Source organism: Amblyomma maculatum, chromosome 5, assembly GCF_055883805.1.
Source record: "Amblyomma maculatum isolate TAMU_Amacu chromosome 5, ASM5588380v1, whole genome shotgun sequence".
NCBI classification, from domain to species: Eukaryota; Metazoa; Arthropoda; class Arachnida; order Ixodida; family Ixodidae; genus Amblyomma; species Amblyomma maculatum.
The window spans coordinates 137,548,738-137,568,980 of NC_139348.1; the positions used below are offsets into that span (position 1 = coordinate 137,548,738).

Here is a 20,243-nt window from a genome sequence, read left to right on the forward strand (position 1 = left end):
TCTTTCTTTCTTTCTTTCTTTCTTTCTTTCTTTCTTTCTTTCTTTCTTTCTTTCTTTCTTTCTCTCTTTCTTTCTTTCTTTCGTTCTTTCTTTCTTTCTTTCTTTCTTTCTTTCTTTCTTTCTTTCTTTCGTTCTTTCTTCTTCCTTCCTTGCTTTCTTCCTTTCTTTCTTTCTATCATTGTTCTATTCATTCTTCTGTTCTTTCTTACTTGCTGTTCCCAATTTCTCTCTTCTTTCGTTCTCTTTCGTTTTGCTTTAGATTTTTGTTCTTCATGCGGCCTATTCTGAAACAATGGCAGGCTGGACACGGGGCCGATCGTTTACAGTGGAGTCGCCTGCTTCAAAGGGGGCGGCCGGCTAGGAGGACTTGCTGTTTTGCTAGAAGGGCTTATAGCGCAATTAACGGAGTAATTAAAACGAGGTACTGCCAAGGGCGCTTATCCCCAGAGGATCGATTAGCGACCATGATGTTTCTGCCGTAAAGCACAAGACCGTGGCTTCGATAACTGGGCACACTGCCCGTGCATCGATCGGGGCTAAATGACCGCCGTAGGCAAAGGCCAATTTCATGCTGCGATTTTCGACATCAAACGCCGCGATTTCGATTAGTACGCAACTGGAGAAAGCGTAGCCACGGGCGACTTGCGACAGGTTTCCGACTGAAATGTAGTCGCAGAGTGGAGATGTTATCGCTCGGTGACTGACCAGTGGGGAGCGCAGTGAAGTCGTTTCACGCGCAGTCACGTGAAAGACGTCGGAAGAAGCCGTGGCTACAGCGCTTAGAATACCCTACGGGCATAGTCACATGCGGAAAAAAACTATGTAGGTGCGACATGATTCTCTGAGTATACGTTGCATGCGAAAAGATCCACCAAAAATAAACCTCACGGCGACTACATGCGACTGAGTAGGATAATATGAACCGGTCCGAACAAGTCGATGCATGTCAACGGGGTCCACTAAGTCTTCTTTCATAGCTAGCCGCTTCGTATAAGTGCCCCGCCGGGGTGGCGCAGTGGTTAGGGCGCTCGACCACTGTGCCCAAGGACGCGGGATCGAATCCCGGCCTCGGCGGCTGCTTTTGGATGGAGGCGAGAAGCTAGGCGCCTGTGTGCTGTGCGATGTCAGTGCACGTTAAAGAACCCCAGGTGGTCAAAATTTCTGGAGTCCTCCACTACGGCGTCTCTCATAGCCTGAGTCGCTTTGGGACGTTAAACCCCAAAATCAAACCAAACCAAGCTTCGTATAAGTCCACAAAACGGAGCTCTGATGCGGTGTTTCCTCCTTGAAAACAGGCGAATCGCAAAAGCCACAAAAAAATGAAAAAAGAAATTATAAAGTTGGTGTTATAGGAAAGGAAAGGCGCAGTATATGTCACACTTGTGCTATGGACACCTGAACCCGCGATACATTAGTGGTGCGAGAGGAGTGTGTCTTTGTGTCTTTGGACTCCATCTTACTCAATGTGGACACCTGAACCGAGCCGTAAGGGAAGAGAGGAAGGTGGGAGTGAAAGTAATAGCAGCCATAGTGGAGAGCTACGGAGTAATTTCGACTGCCTGGAGATCTTTAACGTGCACTGACATCGCACAGCCCACGGAAGCCCCTCCTTCGTCGAAGCGCGGCCGCCGCGGTCGGGTTCACAGACCAAATCACGAAAATGAGATGCGTGTTTGATTTCAGCTAGAAACGCAATTCCAATCACTATAATAGTTATCGACCACTTTATTCTCGGGCCTTTTCAGTCGTTCGTGTAAAGTTTACCCATTTTATAACTAAAATTGTGAAGGCTCTACGTCATGCACATTTTTGCAAACGGCAGTCTCCACTTAAGCCAAAAAATTCATGCGGTGTACCTAGCGGTTTCCAAGTAGAAAATTAGGAGAGGGCGATGAAGTGGCTGTCGTGACGATGAAGGAAGAAAGCGTATAGTCGATAGGATTGAAACATATGACTGCAAGATGCCGAGTATAAGGTCACAGTATAGATGGCGGGAAACGATGCTGCATGATGTGCGGTATCAGCTGTTGCGACTCAAGCATTGTAGATGCTGCAATGAAGTTAGAATCATCACATAAGCCGCTGTGTCTGCGCACTGTTTGGTTAAGCGCCATTTATAAAGTGCAGCGGCAGCCCCGGCTCCGGGATTTGTTTACTAAAGCGTTGGGCGAGTTGGTTGTCATGATACATTACTTCGAACAGCGCAACTATAGGTAACCAAGGCAAAAAACATGCAACACGAATGCCGACAATCAGCTACAAGTTTTCCAGTCTCGTGTGTCAGGCTTCTAACTGATATTTGCGCTCCCTGAAACCTGACTATATCGTGCAGATGTTCTTCAGCTTTGCTTTTGCGTCTCAGCTTACAGCATGATGACTGACATTCCCACAGGCAGCCTTTACTGTTTCAAAGAGATACAGAAAAAACAAAAGGTGCAAAGGCTCTGTCACGTTCACAGGAAAGGGGATACATGGGGCATAGTGAAAGACAGGGATTGGGGCAGCTTATTCTAGGAAACCAAAGGCAAAAGAACGCGTAAAGAATATTCGGCTAAACTGTTAAGACAACTACGGTAAACGGGGCCCGGTTATGTCATGTCGTTGTATTGTTGGACTATTCACTTTTGTCGTAAACAGTTTTGCAAACCCACTATGTACTTTTGTTTCTTCGTGCTTTTGTGGAACTTGATGTCCTGCATAGGTAACTTCGATGAAGCTCAAGCTATTCGGTTTCGTGCCAGCTTCTAATAACAAATTTGTGCATACTCGGAGCCCGCATCATGCGCCCTGCAACTGCGCGGTCCACCCATAACCTGAAAATATCGCGATGTCCTGTCCCATTAATGTGCGAGGTCCCTCAGCCCCGCCTCACTTCTCATATTCTTGCTCCTTTCTACCCCTATAAAATAAGCGCAAGAAATTAAAAATAACTCCATAAAACTTCTTCTGCTAGCAAAAATCGATTCTACGTAGCTCTTTCTAACTGGGTTAACGTCTGTTAGGCACAAAAAGGGAAATTTATTGCTGAGAACGTTGCATTATAGAAAAATTCAGCCGCCCGAATAAAGCTAACGAAGTTTACGTTTAGAAATGACTCCAAGATCCTCCTTAAAAGTAAATGGCGCCGTAGCCTACAGATCCTTGGATCCGCATCTCAAAAAGTGTGTAGATAAACCCCAGTCTGCTTGACAGCTGTCTTTGTTGACACCTTTATTTCATTTTTTTTTTTTTTTTGGCACCTTTCCGCTTTCAGTAAAAATTTATCATTGACACAGCGTAACTTATATCGAGACGAGCCAGTTTATCCTCAGCGTACATTCAAGCGGCAAAGAATATTTTGAGATCCACTCTGTTCAAGCAAAAGATGTCCAACGCGAAGGCCTTTTTACAGCCGCTTCTGTATTCTTTTAATGTGAAAGCACTATTAGAGCTATGAAGAAGAAAACTGTCCACTGTGTGCTTGAAGTGCGTGAGTTGAAGTTCTCTGTGGATTGTGTGCAGGTGTTGTTTTCTATAACGAAAGGCTAATATATAACGAAATTCCCATATAACGAAGGATTTGGATATAACGAAAGACTGGGATATAAAAAAAAAAAACCTTCGATATAACGACATCACACAAAACAGAAGGTGTCGGATATAACGGAATTTACCTAATGCAGAGACCAAGCTTTAAATAGCAAAACTAAAGATTCGTGACTAAAAATCCCTACCCGCTTTGAATAAAATACTGCCTGTAGATGGCGTTATGTGCATACAGCAATGCAGGAAGCATTTAGAGTAGAGAGTGAAATGAAGTCAAAGGTGTCTTCAATATGGCCCCCATTACTACAGAAGCGGAGCTCTAGAGGCGTACGCTTTCGCATATACATCGCATCACACAAGTTGATCTCGCCTATATGCTTTTAGTAACGGTGATGTTTCAGCGCCATGTGACTAATACGCCGCTGCGTTAAAAAATGCAAGTAATCGAATTCCCAGATCACCTGTGATGCATTCAAGCATTCGTGCTTTCAATGAAACGTTGCAGACATCAAAAACGCCGAGTCGGAAGGCTGAAATATGCATGCGTAAATTCTATAGGCTTTATCATTACCAAAGACGGAACACGGTCGGGAAAAAAAAGAAACCTTCGCGAACAGGAAGAAAGAGATTGCGCCTCTTCCTGTTTGCTACGCGATCCGGCTACACGCCCGTCTGGTGAACTTGAGTTCATGCCGCGCCGTTGATGCTCACGGCACACGCGCACCGCAGATGCTTGCACTACCATTCTTCGAAGGCTTTATCGATCGATCGATTGATTTATTTATTTGTTGACTGATCGATCGATCGATCGACTGATTGATCGATTGATTGGTCAATAGATTGATTGATTGATTGATTGATTGATTGATTGATTGATTGATTGATTGATTGATTGATTGATTGATTGATTGATTGATTGATTGACGAAGGCTTGAAACTAGCTTGGCCGCTCAGAAATTTCGGAAAGACACGTGTTTTCAACAGGAAATTGTTTATGAGCACAATTTCCTCGCGCAGATAAATAATGCACCACGACGATCAGTATGTTCGCTGGTAGAGTCTCTCGAGAGGCCACTATTTTTTGCTGTCTTTTTTTTTAAATAAAATTAACGCACACCATTGCGTTTTTTATGGCAGTATTTCTTGACTACTCGGTACGAGCTCGGTAAGACAGTATTTTGTAACGCACCCGGACGTTAGATCATTCCCATCAATATGTTAAATACAGTTCCTTAAATATTTCCCAGTCGCCTCAGAATTTAAAGTGCCGTCCCAGATAGCTGGGCATGTCCACTCCAGTGAGGAGCCCGCTAAATACGGGCCTCACGACGTAGGTCAAGGCGCGTGCGTCAGACATGGCAGTAATTGAAGTACAGTAATGAAATTACTGTAATGTATTTACTTTTTTCGGTAATTCGTAATTAATGAATTACTTTCTCGGTCTCTGAGACAGAATTTCGCGGGAAGATGAAAAAATGTGTGTATTTCGCGTCTGGAGAATACGTTAGTTTTAGTTTACTAGGTTTACTCAGTTTTTGCGTGGATGAAAAGTAGAAAGTAATTTAAGGGTAATTGAATTACTCAGCAGAAGTAATTGTAATGTAACTTCATTACTTTTTGGGAGCAGTAATGAGTAATGTAATTTAATTACTTTCCTGCTATTCTTAGCAAATTAATTAGTAATTTAATTCATTTTCAAAAGTAATTTTGCCATGTATGGCGTGCGTTTACGCCGTCGAAGCCATCGCGATACCGACGAAGCGAGTTCGATTCCATCCACGGCGGCCGCACGTTTCGACACGAGGCGAAGCCCAATAAGGAGCCCGTGCTAAGTATGACGACGTTAAAGCCCACCACTTACAATTTACCAATTAGAAACTGCACCGTGGATACCGAAAGCGTATAGTTGGCCTGCATGTGTGCTGAAGTCCCTTGCTCATCAACGTAGAAGCGGAGCTATACTGGTGAGAAAAAAACGCTCCTAATCCATGCCCCCTTTTCTTTGCGCTGTTTTTGAAAGGACTGCCTCTCCAATGGCCTCGAACCAATCACGTTACTTTGGCTAAACTCCCTAGCTCGCCAACTCATCCGACAGCCGCGTGGTTATACGATTTCCTTTGTTTGGCATCCGCTCTAACGTAATACCTGCACTGCTTCAAACGGAAACGCTCGCAGCTTACACCATAGATCATATCTGCTGAGTAAGGGTACGAGGATCGCTTTTACTTCGCTTTATCTTTCCGAATCACATCCCTACTGAAAAATTTGTCTGAATCACATCCCTACTGAACCTCACATTTTCTCGCACAATCTCACTCAATTCGCATAAGAAATCTAATACAAATCGCGTATAATTGCATTAGATCTCATAGTTTCTCGCATATTGTCATAAATTATGCGAAATATTTTATGATAATGATGTCCACCGTAGGTGAGTATATGCGATTTGGTGATATTTTGTGAGGTTATTGCGAAGTAGAACTTTTAGTTTTCCAGTAGGGATTCTGGCCCTGTTCAAGAGAAACCCGATGTCACATCCAATGTTTCCTTGTTTGTTTGTTTGTTTGTTTGTTTGTTTGTTTGTTTGTTTGTTTTTTCGAAAAAGATTCGTTAGATCGGGACAGATTACGAAATTGGTTTCATTATATCTAGTTAGCCAAAGCATTCGACCCTTTGGGCGTCTGAGGGGGAATCGGGATATCTTCGTTAAATCGGGTTTCGTATATTCGAGTTTTCACTATACCTGCGCTGCTTAAAACTGAAACGCTCGTACCTTACACAGCAAGTCATATCTGTCGAGTAAGTGTGCGAGGGTCGTTTTTACTTCGCTTTATTTTTCCGAGTCAGATTCTGGCCCTCTTCATATGCGTGTGCGTGTGCGTGCGGCTAGAGTTTTGTCAAACGACCACCTGGTGCCCCTTCACACAGGCGCACGGAGCACGCAGTGCCATCATCACACGACCTTCAGCGTCACAGCACGGGAGAAGTATGTGCCAAGTGGACAGCTGCATTCCTACGGATCACTCTGTTTCGCGGTATACATTGGAAGGCATGTACTCGGGAGTCGTCGAAGCCAGTTCGGTTTGGGCGTGCGTTACTTCTAGTAAACTCTTCTTGGGACTGAGCCAGTTCTTTCGATTGGAAACGCCTGAAATACATGCTTTCACAGAAGTTTTCGGAACACTGAAGACACGAAAAACATTGATAGTCTGGAAGTCTAAACATGCAGCCGGCGCTGACAAAAGCGTTTTATACTAACTTGTCAGCTCTGCTTAGTGAACATATAAAACCGAACGAGTTAATTATTACAGGTGCACTAAGCAGATCGCGCCGATGAGTGAGCGTCACGCTCTCCCGCCAGTACCTTCAGTGAATGCATGGCATGTTTATACTGTCTAGCTATTTGGTGACATTTTATTAATTTCACTTCGTGTTAATATATATATATATATATATATATATATATATATATATATATATATTGTAAGGAGAACAAAGAACAGACAGCGCCGCGGCATCGCTATCGACATCGCTGGTCGCGCTGCAGCGCTGTACATCGGACCAAGTTATTAGAGAGTTTTAGCTTACCGTGATCCGCGATCCGCTACCGTGATCCGCCACCGCGCGTTCCACTGCGCATGCCCAGATCCCTTGACGCCGATAGATGGCGCCACATATTGGATGTCGGCACAAAGACCTACCGCGTCGGAACCAATCAGCTTCGTCCACGCGCGGTAGAGAGTCAGGGTGGCGGATCGCGGATCACGGTAAGCTAAATCTCTCTATTAAACACTTGCATGCGTAGGCGCAAACGTATTAGGAATTTCTTGAATGGAGGAAGCAGGAAGTTATTCCAATATTACGATTGACACATAATAATTTTCATCAAGTTAGTCCAAGCTTGAAAGCAATGTGAAAGTTCAACTTTTTCTTCTATATGAACGTTCGAAACCTTCTGTATGCCCTCGTACACATTATGCCCGAGCTGGCAAGGCGTAGGAACAGAGTTAGCCGATTTCACGTAAAAGTTTTTGTAGCAGTCGAAACGAAACCACCAGAAAGAAATAAAACACGAGGCTTTTAAAGGAGACTCTGAGGACAACTCCATGTAATGTTTGTTTTTAGTAAAAGTTCCTTCCGTGGTTCTTGCCGTCAACGTTGAACTCAATCCCACAGCAAAAAAAAAAAAAAAAGAGGGGGGGGGGGGGGGAGTATTGCTTTCAAGACCGGGAGGTCGTATATGTTTTCTGGTATGTCAAGTAAATTCTTTTTCGCACTGATCAATAAAATCCTTAATTACCCCACGTTAGGCAGTGATATGATATCTTAACAGCTGATGTACATGACTCAAACGAGAGTCATTCCGATTAAATATTTGCGCCTCACGTGCACAAACAAAATTTCGTGCAATTAATGGAAGCCAATGACATCCAGCTGCTTCACGCAAGGCGGAAGCAGATGCAGGTGTGGACTACTGTCCGACGCCGCGGCTTATCAGAAAAGCTAATTTGCCGCTACTTCGGACCATATAAAATCTTGCGGCGCCTCAGCGACGCCAACTACGAGGTGCTCCCGGATGGACCAGAGCACAGAGGCCGTCGGCTGTACCTCGTCCAGAGACGTTGAAGAGAATCGGCTCCGCCCTCGCAGGACGTATTTTAAACTGTGACCGTGGATTTTCACCTGTACCGGCTCTCTTAACCTAGCCCCAGTCACCAATACCATGACAATATTTTGGCCCTGCAATGTCACTCGCGGTTCGACACGAATATGACAACAACCACGCCGAAGCGCGCAGCTCTCCAGCTGGATGAGGAATGATAGGACTACAGCCTGTAGGAGTTCCCAATCCCAGCAGCTTCCCTGAAGCAAACTTCGTCAAAAAGCCTATTTAATATTATTTGTAGAAGAACGGCTGATTGGGCGAGTTGGTGAACCATGATGGACAGTAAAATACGTGCGCGAAAAGACGAGACAAAGAGGAGAAGTGGACAACGACTGCGCCGTCGTTGTCCGTTTCTCCTCTTTGTCTCGTCTTTTTGCGCACGTATTTTACTAATATTAATTAACTAAACGTAGTGGCACTGCACCCTAAGCTGCATTAATCGTCTTTGCTGACAATACGCAAGCACCGTCGTCCTCCCGGCTCACTAACATTTTGCACCGTTCGCACAGATGCGTCCTTGTTTTCTTTCTTTCCTTTTACAACGAAACAACGAACTAAATTCATCAACGCGTCGAACGTCACGTGACAGCGAGTGACGCTGCATCTGTACTCTTTTAAGTTTCATCTTTTCAATGCCTGCATGCATCTTTCAGAGCCTAATTAACTCTATATTAAATATAGCATAAATAAATAGATTTAAAGCTGAAGTGAGAGAGAGAGAGCGATCGAAAGGTTTCGGTGGCACCTGATGACGTCAGCAGCCCTATATATATATATACATTCCCAGGATTAAAACAGATTTTCCATGACGCACACGTACCGCTACATTGCCCCGCGCTACTCGTCTCACGTACCGTGCTGACACGTTGTTTACAGCGGCATGATCTCGTTCCATGAGAATAAATAATCGCCCAAGCCAAAAACGGTATTCAGGAGCTATGTTAAACATATACCGTGGTCTTGTACACCTTGTAATAGATTTTTCTTTTCATTTGCAGGCAACGGCTCATAAAGTGGAGGCCTGTGGACGCGCTGCCGGTTATTGGAGCAGAACGAGCGCTATAAAAGAGACTACGGATCAAAAAAACAGTGAGATTAACCGCGTACAAAATATCAATAAAAACCAATATTGGAGTACGCGAATATATAATTTGGAAAACATGCCAAAATAGCCTAACGATGGATTGGAAAATGTACTGAATATCAACACGAACAAAAAAAAACGGCTACTTGAACAAGTCCGACCGTCACTCCGGAAGAACCAATTACACTGAATGTTTTCGACCGCGTCTGTAGCGGTGTAGCACTCACCGTAAGTACTACGTTCCCCGTTGGCTGTTTGCAAAGTGATGTCGAGGCAATGCCCTAATGCGGCTTTCGTGTCGATGTTGCAATCATGTTTGCAGTGATTGCTGGACTAACTTATTAAGACGAAAGCCTATAATGGCTCATGCTGTCGTGGACAAAATGTGTCCCGCTTTTGCGGCGTTCTGATTGGACGAGGCGGGATGACGTCATAGAGGCATCGACCAATAACAGAGCAACACTACAGTATGCGCGACTGCATGCCTTATATGGCCATATGTTAATCATTTATCAATTAATGAATAACGTATTTAATTAAATATATAATTAGCGGATAAGTAATTGCTTGAGTAATTATTAATTACCTACTTAATTACTAATTAGTGCCAGTTTCATAACAGAATGCCGTAATTCATTAAATATCCAATTAACGAATAAGTAATTGCTTGAATAATTATTAATTACCTACTTAATTACTAATTAGTGCCAGTTTCTTAACAGAATGCGGCACTCAGGCTTTCGCCTTTTCACTACTTTAGTCGTCCCTCATAATTTTTTTATCGTTGTGATTTGTGTGATAAACACCACAACATCGTCTAAGGAATATACTCCTTTTGTCGACAGCTTCATGATAAATATTCTCTTGGCATAGTCAGTCCTGTCCTTTTTGCTGTATTCGTATTGCCTATCATGATAATTAGTATGTAAAGTTATTCATATATTCACGCAAGCCCTAAAAAAGTTTTACAGTATTGATAAATAAATATAATGCCAAATAGAAACAAGATACAAAACGAACAGATCGTCACTCGAAGGTGCACCTCTGCTGCGTCTCGGCACAGAAAAGAATAAAACAGCATATTGAATGTATTAGAAAGGAGACGGTGGAGGAAAAATAACTGCGCACCGCACGCTTACGATCCGAAAGCACGGAAAGCATAAATACGACAAAACACGGAAGTGCGGGTGCTCTGCGCGGCAACAACACACTTCAGCGCTCATTTTTCTGAAGTATTTGCGCGATAGCATATATACGTGTCACACGCAAACGTATACTGCATTTTTCATGAGTCACTTCCTGGCTACTCTGCGAATAGCTCCTATGCAAATAACCTCCTTCCGCTGCAATGAAGGCCGTGATGTGCCAGAAAGGAGTGTAGCGACACACTACTATGGCGCGAGTGCGAAAAAATGGTGAATTCCTTTGCAACCAAAACATTTCCTTTAGCTGGATACCGGAGGTCTTTCTGTCATAACATAAGGCTGCGCAGAAAATGCATTTCTGTCTCTTCCGTGAAAACCGTTGGCTGTGCAACGTGTCAGGAGCCAACGAATCCTGCATTATTTGACTCTAAAAAAACAACAACATATATGCGTTTTTCAACGTCCAACAAAGGGCACTAAGATCTATGTTCCCTCAGAGTGCGATATTTGATATCAAATCAGCATGATTTCGATGATTCCGGCAGATTTTCTCACTAGACTGCAGACGGTGATGAAAACACTTATCAGGTCGCATTACGAATAATAATCGGGCTGAAGCATGTTTGCAATGACTGCGATTTGCTGCCGGGTTTTAGGGCGTTAGCTCTACTGCGTTCATATTCGAGTTTCGCGTTATTTCTGGACCTAGCACCTCATGCGTTCCACAGATGGCGCCACGTTCTCGTGCACCGCATATGTTTCATCTTGCGCTGCGCAGCAATCACTGTCGTCTTCATCTCGCGCTCTACAGCAAACACCGTAACCTTCATCGTTGTGGCCAGGCACGAGATCACTGTGCTATCGCCGCATCCGATCACGCCTCGTGTAAAACTGCAACACGCTCTCGCGCTGTGCCGTAATCCTTGTGGTCTTCAATGGTAGCGCACACCAGTGCTGAGTCGCTCTAAAAATGACCTATACCTCGGTTTCTCAACTTCTGGGGCTAGCACATAAATTCTATATTTCTAAAAGCGCAGCTTTGTGCCGCAGGTATATCTGGATTCTCTGGAGACGTTACCGATGCAGGTGGCGGCGGAATGGTGATTATTATCATCAGCAGGCGGACTATACTTAACGTGTAAAGTCTGTATGACATGTAAAAATGCAAACGCATTTCCCATATTTCTCGATCCAGTCAACGCAATCCCCTCAAACTTCCTAATCTCATCCACCCGACAACATTCCTGACACCACTGCTACGCTTTCCTTCCCTTGGAATCCAGCTCGTTACCCTTAGCGCCCATCGGTTACCTTGCATTCGCGTTACATGACCTGCCAAAATCCCTTTGGTCCTATTGATTCCTGCTAGAATGTCATTATTCGTCCTTGTTCTCTGACCGATTCGGCACGCTTCCTGTCTCTTAACGTTACTCTTACCATCTACCTCTCTCGTCCACAGCATGGCGCTCAATTTAATTTGAACTCTTTTCGTTAGCATCCACGTTTCAGCCCTATATGGGAGTATCGGTGCTAGTGATGAACTGCGAGTCCTTGCCAAATCCGCTCCACCTGTCAGCCCTATATGGGAGTACCGGTGATGAACTGCGAGTCCTTGCCAAATCCGCTCCACCTGTAAGCCCTATATAGGGGTACCGGTGATGAACTGCGAGTCCTTACCAAATCCGCTCCACCTGTAAGCCCTATATAGGAGTACCGGTGATGAACTGCGAGTCCTTGCCAAATCCGCTCCACTCAGCCCTATATGGAAGTACCGGTGATGAACTGCGAGTCCTTGCCAAATCCGCTCCACCTGTAAGCCCTATATAGGAGTACCGGTGATGAACTGCGAGTCCTTGCCAAATCCGCTCCACCTGTCAGCCCTATATAGGAGTACCGGTGATAGTCATGAACTGCGAGTCCTTGCCAAATCCGCTCCACCTGTCTGATTCTCCTAGTTCCTTCTCTTTCGTGGTCTGGATTTTCTGCTACTACCTGTCTTAAGTAGAAGTATTTCCTGACCACTTCCAGCACCTCGCTAATATTGTAAACTTGCCGCTCCTTTGCGAGGCTATTGAACACTGCTTTTGTCTTCTGCATATTAATTTGTAGACCAGCCGTTCTGCTTTGCCTGTCTATGTCGTTATTCACCCTTCGCAATTCGTCACCTGAGGTACTTAGCAAGGCCTTGTCATCATCGGTGTCATTGGCTGTGATGGTGCCAGCCATGAATTGCAATTTTTTCGCACTTTTAGAGCATGCGTGAATTCGCCAGCATGAACCTTCGTCAAGACGATCCCGGGATCCCAATTCCAGGTTTACACGAATATGAAATCACACTGACAGTCGGTCACCCAGTATGTGTGGCAATCTTCCTAACTCGTGTAACAAAAATGAAAGCATCAACCAACCAATACAACGTTTTACCACTACTTTCGTGGGCACTTGTTTCAAAAGCCGGGGCCCGCTTCACTATATACACTGAAATGTATGAAACAAGAAATGTATCTACTCTCAAATTGCCCAGCCGGGGTGATGCAGTAGTAAGACGCCCGACCACTGTGCCGGAGTACCCGGGTTCTAACCCGACCTCGGCGGCTGCGTTTCGATGGAGGCGAAACGAAGAGGCGTCCGTGTGCTGTGCGATGTCAGCGCACGTTAAAGATCCCCAGGTGGTCGAAATTACTCCGTAGCCCTCCACTACGACTCTTCCTTCTCTATTTCCACTTTCATTCCCATCTTCCTCCCTTTCCTTACGGCGCGGTTGAGGTGTCCACAGAAAACAAGCGAGATAGTTACCGCGCCTTTCTCTTCCTATAAATCAATCAATCAATCTGTACTCTCAAAGAGTTTCGCCAACTGTTTGAGGTTATTTCGCTCAATAGAAGCGAGACGACACGAGAAAGGAAAGGGAAATGGGTGTCGTAACGTATTACATCCTGGCATAATCTGTACGCGCAGGCAATATTTCATTCCCAGCGGTTGCACGTCAGCCCATTATCGAGGCAGCTGTTCACATTTTCCGTCGCATTCATCTCAGTCGGCAAACAGCCGCCTTAATCTGCTCGTCACTCACGCTTTGTCAAAGCGGGAAAACGCAGAGGCAGGAAACGACTAAAGCTGCGGTGACATATGTGACATGTACCACCCGTTGATGCGAATAAGGTACCGGCTGGTCAGAAGCGGTTATAGACGGTGGCCTCCGTGGCTCGCTTTTCTCCTGCCTATATCCTCAGTGTGTCTCTCACATAGTTATTAAAGTCAAGCATAGAAAGCTATTATGTATCAAAGACGCGAGATATCCGCGTCTCGGCTCAACAACGGCCCCAAAATTATGGCGTTTCTTTTTTTCTTCTCTCTCTCTCTCTGGGCTTAAGTTTTCCACTTTTTAGAATGAGTTCAACAACAAAATATGGAGTGACCGGAGAGGACTGCCAGTGAAAAAATCCGGTGTATCAAATTGTGTTCGTGACAAATTTTAATAAAAGAAAGGATTTTAAAGATGATTAATGCGGAAATTTAGCGCAGCTTTTTAAGCGCGTTTGCGATATACTGAGGCAAAGAATTTGATACATACTTGTATGTATGTATTTGCAGTTACAAAGCACGCTTCATTTTTTTCACGAGTCAAAGGAACTTTCTCAAAAGATAAAGAAGAGCCACGAGCTAGCGGAGCAGAGAGCTCATGGCTCTTCTTCATCTTCTTCTGAGAAAGTTTATTTGGCTGGTGTCTCTCGCCCGCTCGGTTACACCGGCAACGGCACCAATGACAACGCTGCAGTGAACCAGAATAGCAACGCGTCTCAACTGCGGAACAGGTGCAGTAGAGCTGCGCACTAAAAACGCGAGACTTGAACGATGAACATGCGAACAAAAAGAAAAAAAAAAACGCGACAATAATAAAAATGTTTAAAGCTCTCTCGCGGCCTAAAAAAAGAATCACGTTTGGAGGAAGAGAAGACGCGGTAAAGTGCTCTAGAGCACTTTAGACGCGGTAATTCGATACGAGGTGCGGGGCTAGTTGTTTCCACGTGCGTCACCTCACCACAGCACACATGAAACGAACAGAAACAGCTAAAAAAGGCATAACACAGGCATATACCGACTGCACAGCATCTGTAACCCTATAATTATAGATATATGCGCCCTCTGGGAGCGCGTCAAAACATTGCGTGCTGCGGACAGAGTTACCCGCTGAAGAGACTGCAGATCAACAGCAATGGCGAACCAAGCGTCTGCGGACATTTTGCCGCGATGCAAGGCGCGTGGACGCGTGACCTACCCATTCAAAAAGACTGCATCCTTTTTGGAGGATAATTCGTTGCCCGTCCTGCTCCCCGACAGCGAGGGCAGTTAAAGTGTAGGATGCATATAAGGTGAGGACTGCAGGTGTCGTGCAGTTTGTTGTTGCTGTTGGTCCTTGGCTCTTTGCGGAGTGGGTCAGAGAAATCACGGCGCCTTTTTCTGCACTGCAGTCCGTATTTCGCGCGCTCTGATGAAGTGACCAAGCTACTGCCTTACTTTTCAGTGAGCACCTCAACCAAGCCGCGAAAGAAAGAATGAAAAAGTGAGGTAGAGAAGGAGAAAGCGGGAACGGCCGCCAAAGGGAACAGCTCCGGATCAATTTAGACCACTTAGGGATCTTTTAACGTGCACTCATGTCGCGTAGCACACTCACTTATTTTTCGCGTTTCGCTTTCAGCGTCAGCATGCTAACTGGTTTCGGGAAAATGAAAGGCACAGTGACCGCCTAACTACTATGTAGATCATGAGCGAAGGAAAGAAGAAAGAGATGCCGTCGTGAAAAGCGTTGGAATAATTGCGACCGCTAAGTATTGTTAACGTGAAATCGCACAGCGAATGGGCGTCTTTTTTGCTTAGCCCCTATCAAAACTGCGATTTGGTGACTAGGAGTTAAAGGCTGCGAGGAAAATAAAGGTGCTGCAACTGCCTCGCTCTCGATGGACACCCCAAGCTTGCACCACCCGCACAGTGAACGGTTAAATGAAGTCGAGGGGTAGAAAGACGTTAGTGCTTCATGAGTGCCTCTAAAATATAGGTATAGCACCTGTACATTGGTGTCGAAGCACGCTGCATGCCTACACAAGGCAGGCTACGCGTAAATACAAAACTAAAAACTATGGTGGACACTGCCGAATCCTTTTGTGGTTCTGGTTCGCGTACATGCGGTCTCTGCTCACCTGTTTATCAATCCCTTAATTTGTGCCGCTTTATTATCTCACATATGTTTACTGGCATACAGTTCTAAGTAGCCACGTTATCTGTCAACTGATCGCAAGAGACCAGCTAAATCCCTATAAATCCCCGCTTCAAGCGAGCCGTACTCGGAAAATAAGAGCCCTGGAAGGTTTATTCTTATCCGCCACCTACCTCAAATGGGCAACTCGCGAGCTGGCGGCTCCTCCCAGGTTTGTGATACCGTGTGGACCCGTTACGAAAAATCAGTGCTATAGGCTCTGCAGTTCGCCATGTCGCCTGCCGGCTACAACCTGCCAGAGCCATGGCCATATTTTTCGCTCATGACGACTACGACAACGCAGGATTTCCTGCAGAATGCGACATTTGTGCTGTTTCTTCAGCGAGGCTTATTTACACTGGGCTAATTGGTAGTGCATCATAATGAGGTCCGCTAACAAAATACAGAAGAAGCTGTTTTCCGCCTTTGTCCTCCTGGTTGTTATCTCATCCTCAGTGCAGTTGTTGAAGATGAAAATGAAGTTTAGTTGAAAGTTTGCGCTTGTCGTCTTGTGTCGTCCATTTCTGTATTTTGCCCCGTCGGGGTGGCGCAGTGGTTACGGCGCTCGACTACTGTTCCCAAGGGCGCGGGATCGAATCCCGGCCTCGGCGGTCGTTTTGCGATGCAATCGAAAGGCAAGGCGCCCGTGTGCTGTACGACGTCAGTGCACGTTAAAGAACCCCAGGTGGTCAAAATTTTCGGAGTCCTCCACTGCGGCGTCTCTTATAGCCTGAGTCGCTTTGGGATGTTAAACCCCACAAGCCAAACCAACCTTTTTGTATTTTGTTGGCCCACCTCGACGTTATGTTCTTTATTGCCGTTAGACACCGAACAGTATATGCGATGACACCGTTTGTCTATCGCACTATGAAATGACACAAATTAGCAGTTTTAGCTGCCTTCAAGGACGTGATGCAGGTAACAGCATCATCTTGCTCCGTCGTAAATAGGCGGTGCAAAAACGCGATTAACCCGCACCTAACTATATATAACTGAGGCCGATGTTCACCACAAAGAGTAACATATACAATCGAACCATTATTGTGCAGTATAACGCTGATCGAAGACGGCAGATGACGGCCTGTGTCACGGACCTCGGGAGCGTGACAAAGTTTCTGCATCACAGAATACGCCCAAACGAACAGAGGGTTCGGGGCCTGACGGCAAGCGGCGCCAGAATCCCGCTGTTGTGTATGAAGTGTTTTCCAAAGCGACGCATCGTACTCGTGGCAGCTGAGTCTTAAAAACAGTGCCCTTTACTCACAAGCGATCAAATGTCACACGCACTGGCACACTCGGTGAAGGCGCTTAGGTCTGTTTTTAGGAGGATCGGGCTACGAGCAGTCCAGCTGGGTTTACACGCGGTCAGAGACACTTCTGAATGAGTTCTGGTAGAGAGCAATGAACCACAGTAATTGCAGAAGCTTCCAACAGAAAGAATTTTAGATAAGCATTTCAACGACATGACTAAAGCACAGCCACGGTCGAAGCTCGGGATGACGGACTTTAGCCACGAAGTATATCACGATGCAGAGCATGAAAACATGGAACCATGTGGCTGGTTGAGTCGGATATGAGGTGATGTGGACCGTTTTCCGTTGTAATGTTAACGGCAACATATAATTTGTCCGCAGGTACCCTTTCTTTTAGAGTACCTGCGGACAAATTATGTTGCCGTTAACATTACAACGGAAAACGGTCCACTTCACCTCATCTCCGACTCAACCTGCCACCTGGTTCTCATAGCGCTGATACTTCCATGTTTTTACCTTTTCTTTTAGAGTACCTTTCGATGAAGGCGAAAAGCAATTCACCCGTGTGCTGCGCCATGTTAGTGCACGTTAAGGAACCCCAGGTGGTCGAAATTTCCGGAGTTCTCCACTACGGCGTCTCTCATAGCCTGAGTTGCTTTGGGACGTTAAACCCCACAAACCAAACCAAACCAATCTTTTAGAGTACCCAGTGCAGAAATGTTTTCAAGTGTAGTCTAGCTCAGAGTAGATATATATATAAGGGGAAATATTTTCGCTTATAAACTAAGGCAGCGAGATAGTAGTCATCTTAGGCTACTTCACTTAGCAAGGCAACCGTGTTTATACTCCGTGCGGTCCAGAGGAGGATTTATAAGTCACTCAGGAGAGGCGCGGTTAGGGGGGCTTTGAACCACGTATTTTCTGGGCTTCATTCGTCAAAACGTCCGGTTTAGCATGCTTTCCTAATTCAAAATTCCCAGCTTGGGCACCACTGATGCGGTCGTCCACTCCTCCAATCCAGGCTAAGTTTACACAACAATAAGCCCATCAATCAGTTGACAGGAGAGTACATACGTCACAGTGGACAATAGGGACACCACGACAGGAACGAGGGGAATATTCTAAGACGAGGTACAAGGGGAGGTCGTCGCGAGGTCCACAACAAAGAAGTACGAATGACATATTTCGTGCATACTTCAGCAAGAAGGTAGGGGGCACATGGCGGAGCTCGACAGAGGACAACTCAACCAGGAAGGTGTGACATTCGAGACGAGAAAACTACACAAACAGTACAATGCACGTCTTTCACTCACCTTGAAGGCCACATCGTAGAACTCGACACTGCTGATGGACGAATGGCGAAGCATTGCCCGGCGCAGTGCGGGCCCGTTACCGTTGGCGACGGGCGGTGGACAGGCGGGCATCGGCGGGGCTGGCGACGCGCGCCCGGAGCTCGGCGCCGTCGAAGTCCGCGACACGGGCGACGCGGGGTTTGACGACATCGCGGACGTTGTTGTCGTAGCAAACACTCCACGCCTCCTCCGAAGAGCTTAGGGCGTCGTCGTCTCGACTGACAGACACGGCAAAAACACACTGTGGCAACGACAACGACCGCACTTTCACGAGAACTAAATATTCACTGTAAGCAGCAAAGTGAACAAACTTCCAACAGTCGTGCAGCAGACACCATGGTTTCCGCGCGTGGCGTCTGTTTGGTGCAGTGTCGTGGCCGACACTGCCGAGAGCAGACGCTCGGTGCGCTAGGCAACGGCAGCGACACGTTGGGGCCGCTAACGTCAAAAAATCAGGGGAAAAGGAGGATAACACGGTGCCGCCATCCCACGGCGCGGAGTCGAAGCGCGAGCCAAATGTCGCTTATTGCGCGTGCGCGAAAGCTCTGTTTTGGCGGCATGTGGCTAGGTGGCGCCACATAAATCGCGCACGACGCACGTGCTATTTTGGCGCCAAAATTTGACATCCGGCAGATACGCGCCGCTAGTGAAATTGCACTGAGCGGAGGCACGATTAACTGACTCTACATTCAAGCATCACCTTGATGCGTTCTAGTGGGCGTTCAAAAGATCAAAAACTATTTTACATTATGCACCGGCTATAAAAAAAAAAAAGAAGAAGAAGAAAAGAAATAAGAATGAACGCAGGAACTGAGGGGGTTAAATTTAATCCCTAAACGCCCCTTGGGTGCAGCGCGTTGAAGTTGCTGATGGCGACTAGTACCATTGAATGGATAAAAAATGCCCTGAAAGCGTCTGATGCAAAAATCACCCTGTAATTAGCTGTCTTGTTTTGTTTTGTTCTTCGTGCTTGGAGTTAGTGATCCCTTTCAGCGTGCTTCACCTCAGCGTAAAGCAGAAGAAGGAACGAATAAATCTTAAACTTTTGTCCTGAACGCAAAATTCAGTCGTACTTTCTGCTCACCAGACTTCCAACACAACTGGGGCTGTCACATCTTTGTTTCAAGTTCGTCTTCCTATGTCCCGCATCGTCCTTCTACGTGTGGTCTATTTCACTATACCTGGAGCCAGCAAGCGCGTAACACATATACAAGGTCAGTTTGTGTGTCTTACAGCCAGGGTGGAAAACTCACCGTGAAGCCTATGCCAACGGTGGCCGAGAAGGACCCCGTCTGGAACTTGCCCTGGTCGAACTGCACCAGAAGCGACGTCTTGCCCACTCCGCTGTCTCCGACCAGGATCGTCTGCGTCCAGAAGACAATGTCTACAAGCAGATATCAACTGCCCTAATTAAATGGGAGTTGAGAGAACAAGACTTCTGTGACCAAGGGCCTAAAAAGGTCCCGAGCCACTTTACTACAGTGCATTCGCACATGCTGGGATCGTAACCCTGCGTGAATGTATAATGCGGACCTGGCGTCGTCTCCGCCTGGCGTGTTTCACATATGTGCTGTGTGCGGGGATATAGAATGCGTGACGTTCAGTGCGCAGCGCGGAAAGTCGTATGTTGAGCCCCCACAGAGTATCACTTAATTCAGGTCGTTGCTTACCCGCTCGGAAGACATGTAGAAAGGAAGCTTTTAAAGTTCATCTAAGATTAGGATTTTGGACGCCAGATGGAGACAGCAGGAGCTCACTTTGACTATTGTGGGTGATTGTGTATACGGCCACGGCCGCTCGATGGAAGCGCACTAGGTGCGGCCTGCTACGTCGCCCGAAACCGGCGGGAGGCGCCTACTTCCAGTCGCCACCGCCGCGGCGCCACCGTTCGGGGACAGCCCGCGCGCGGAGAGCTGCGCCTGACTGCGCTTTGCGGGAGGCGTCGGCGTGGTAGAAGCCTATTA

At 46.2% G+C, this 20,243-nt stretch overlaps 1 protein-coding gene across 1 annotated transcript in view; it reads right to left on the reverse strand.

Annotated features, from left to right (window-relative positions):
• LOC146189699 (ras-related protein Rab-37-like) overlaps window positions 1–18,687 on the reverse strand; it is a 134,036-nt gene extending 115,349 nt beyond the window's left edge. Inside the window, exon 1 of the mRNA XM_084604469.1 lies at window positions 18,241–18,687. Coding sequence (XP_084460595.1) covers window positions 18,241–18,429 — 189 coding nt within the window. The 5' untranslated portion in view covers window positions 18,430–18,687. The remainder of the gene's footprint in view (window positions 1–18,240) is intronic.
• Window positions 18,688–20,243: the final 1,556 nt, after the last annotated feature.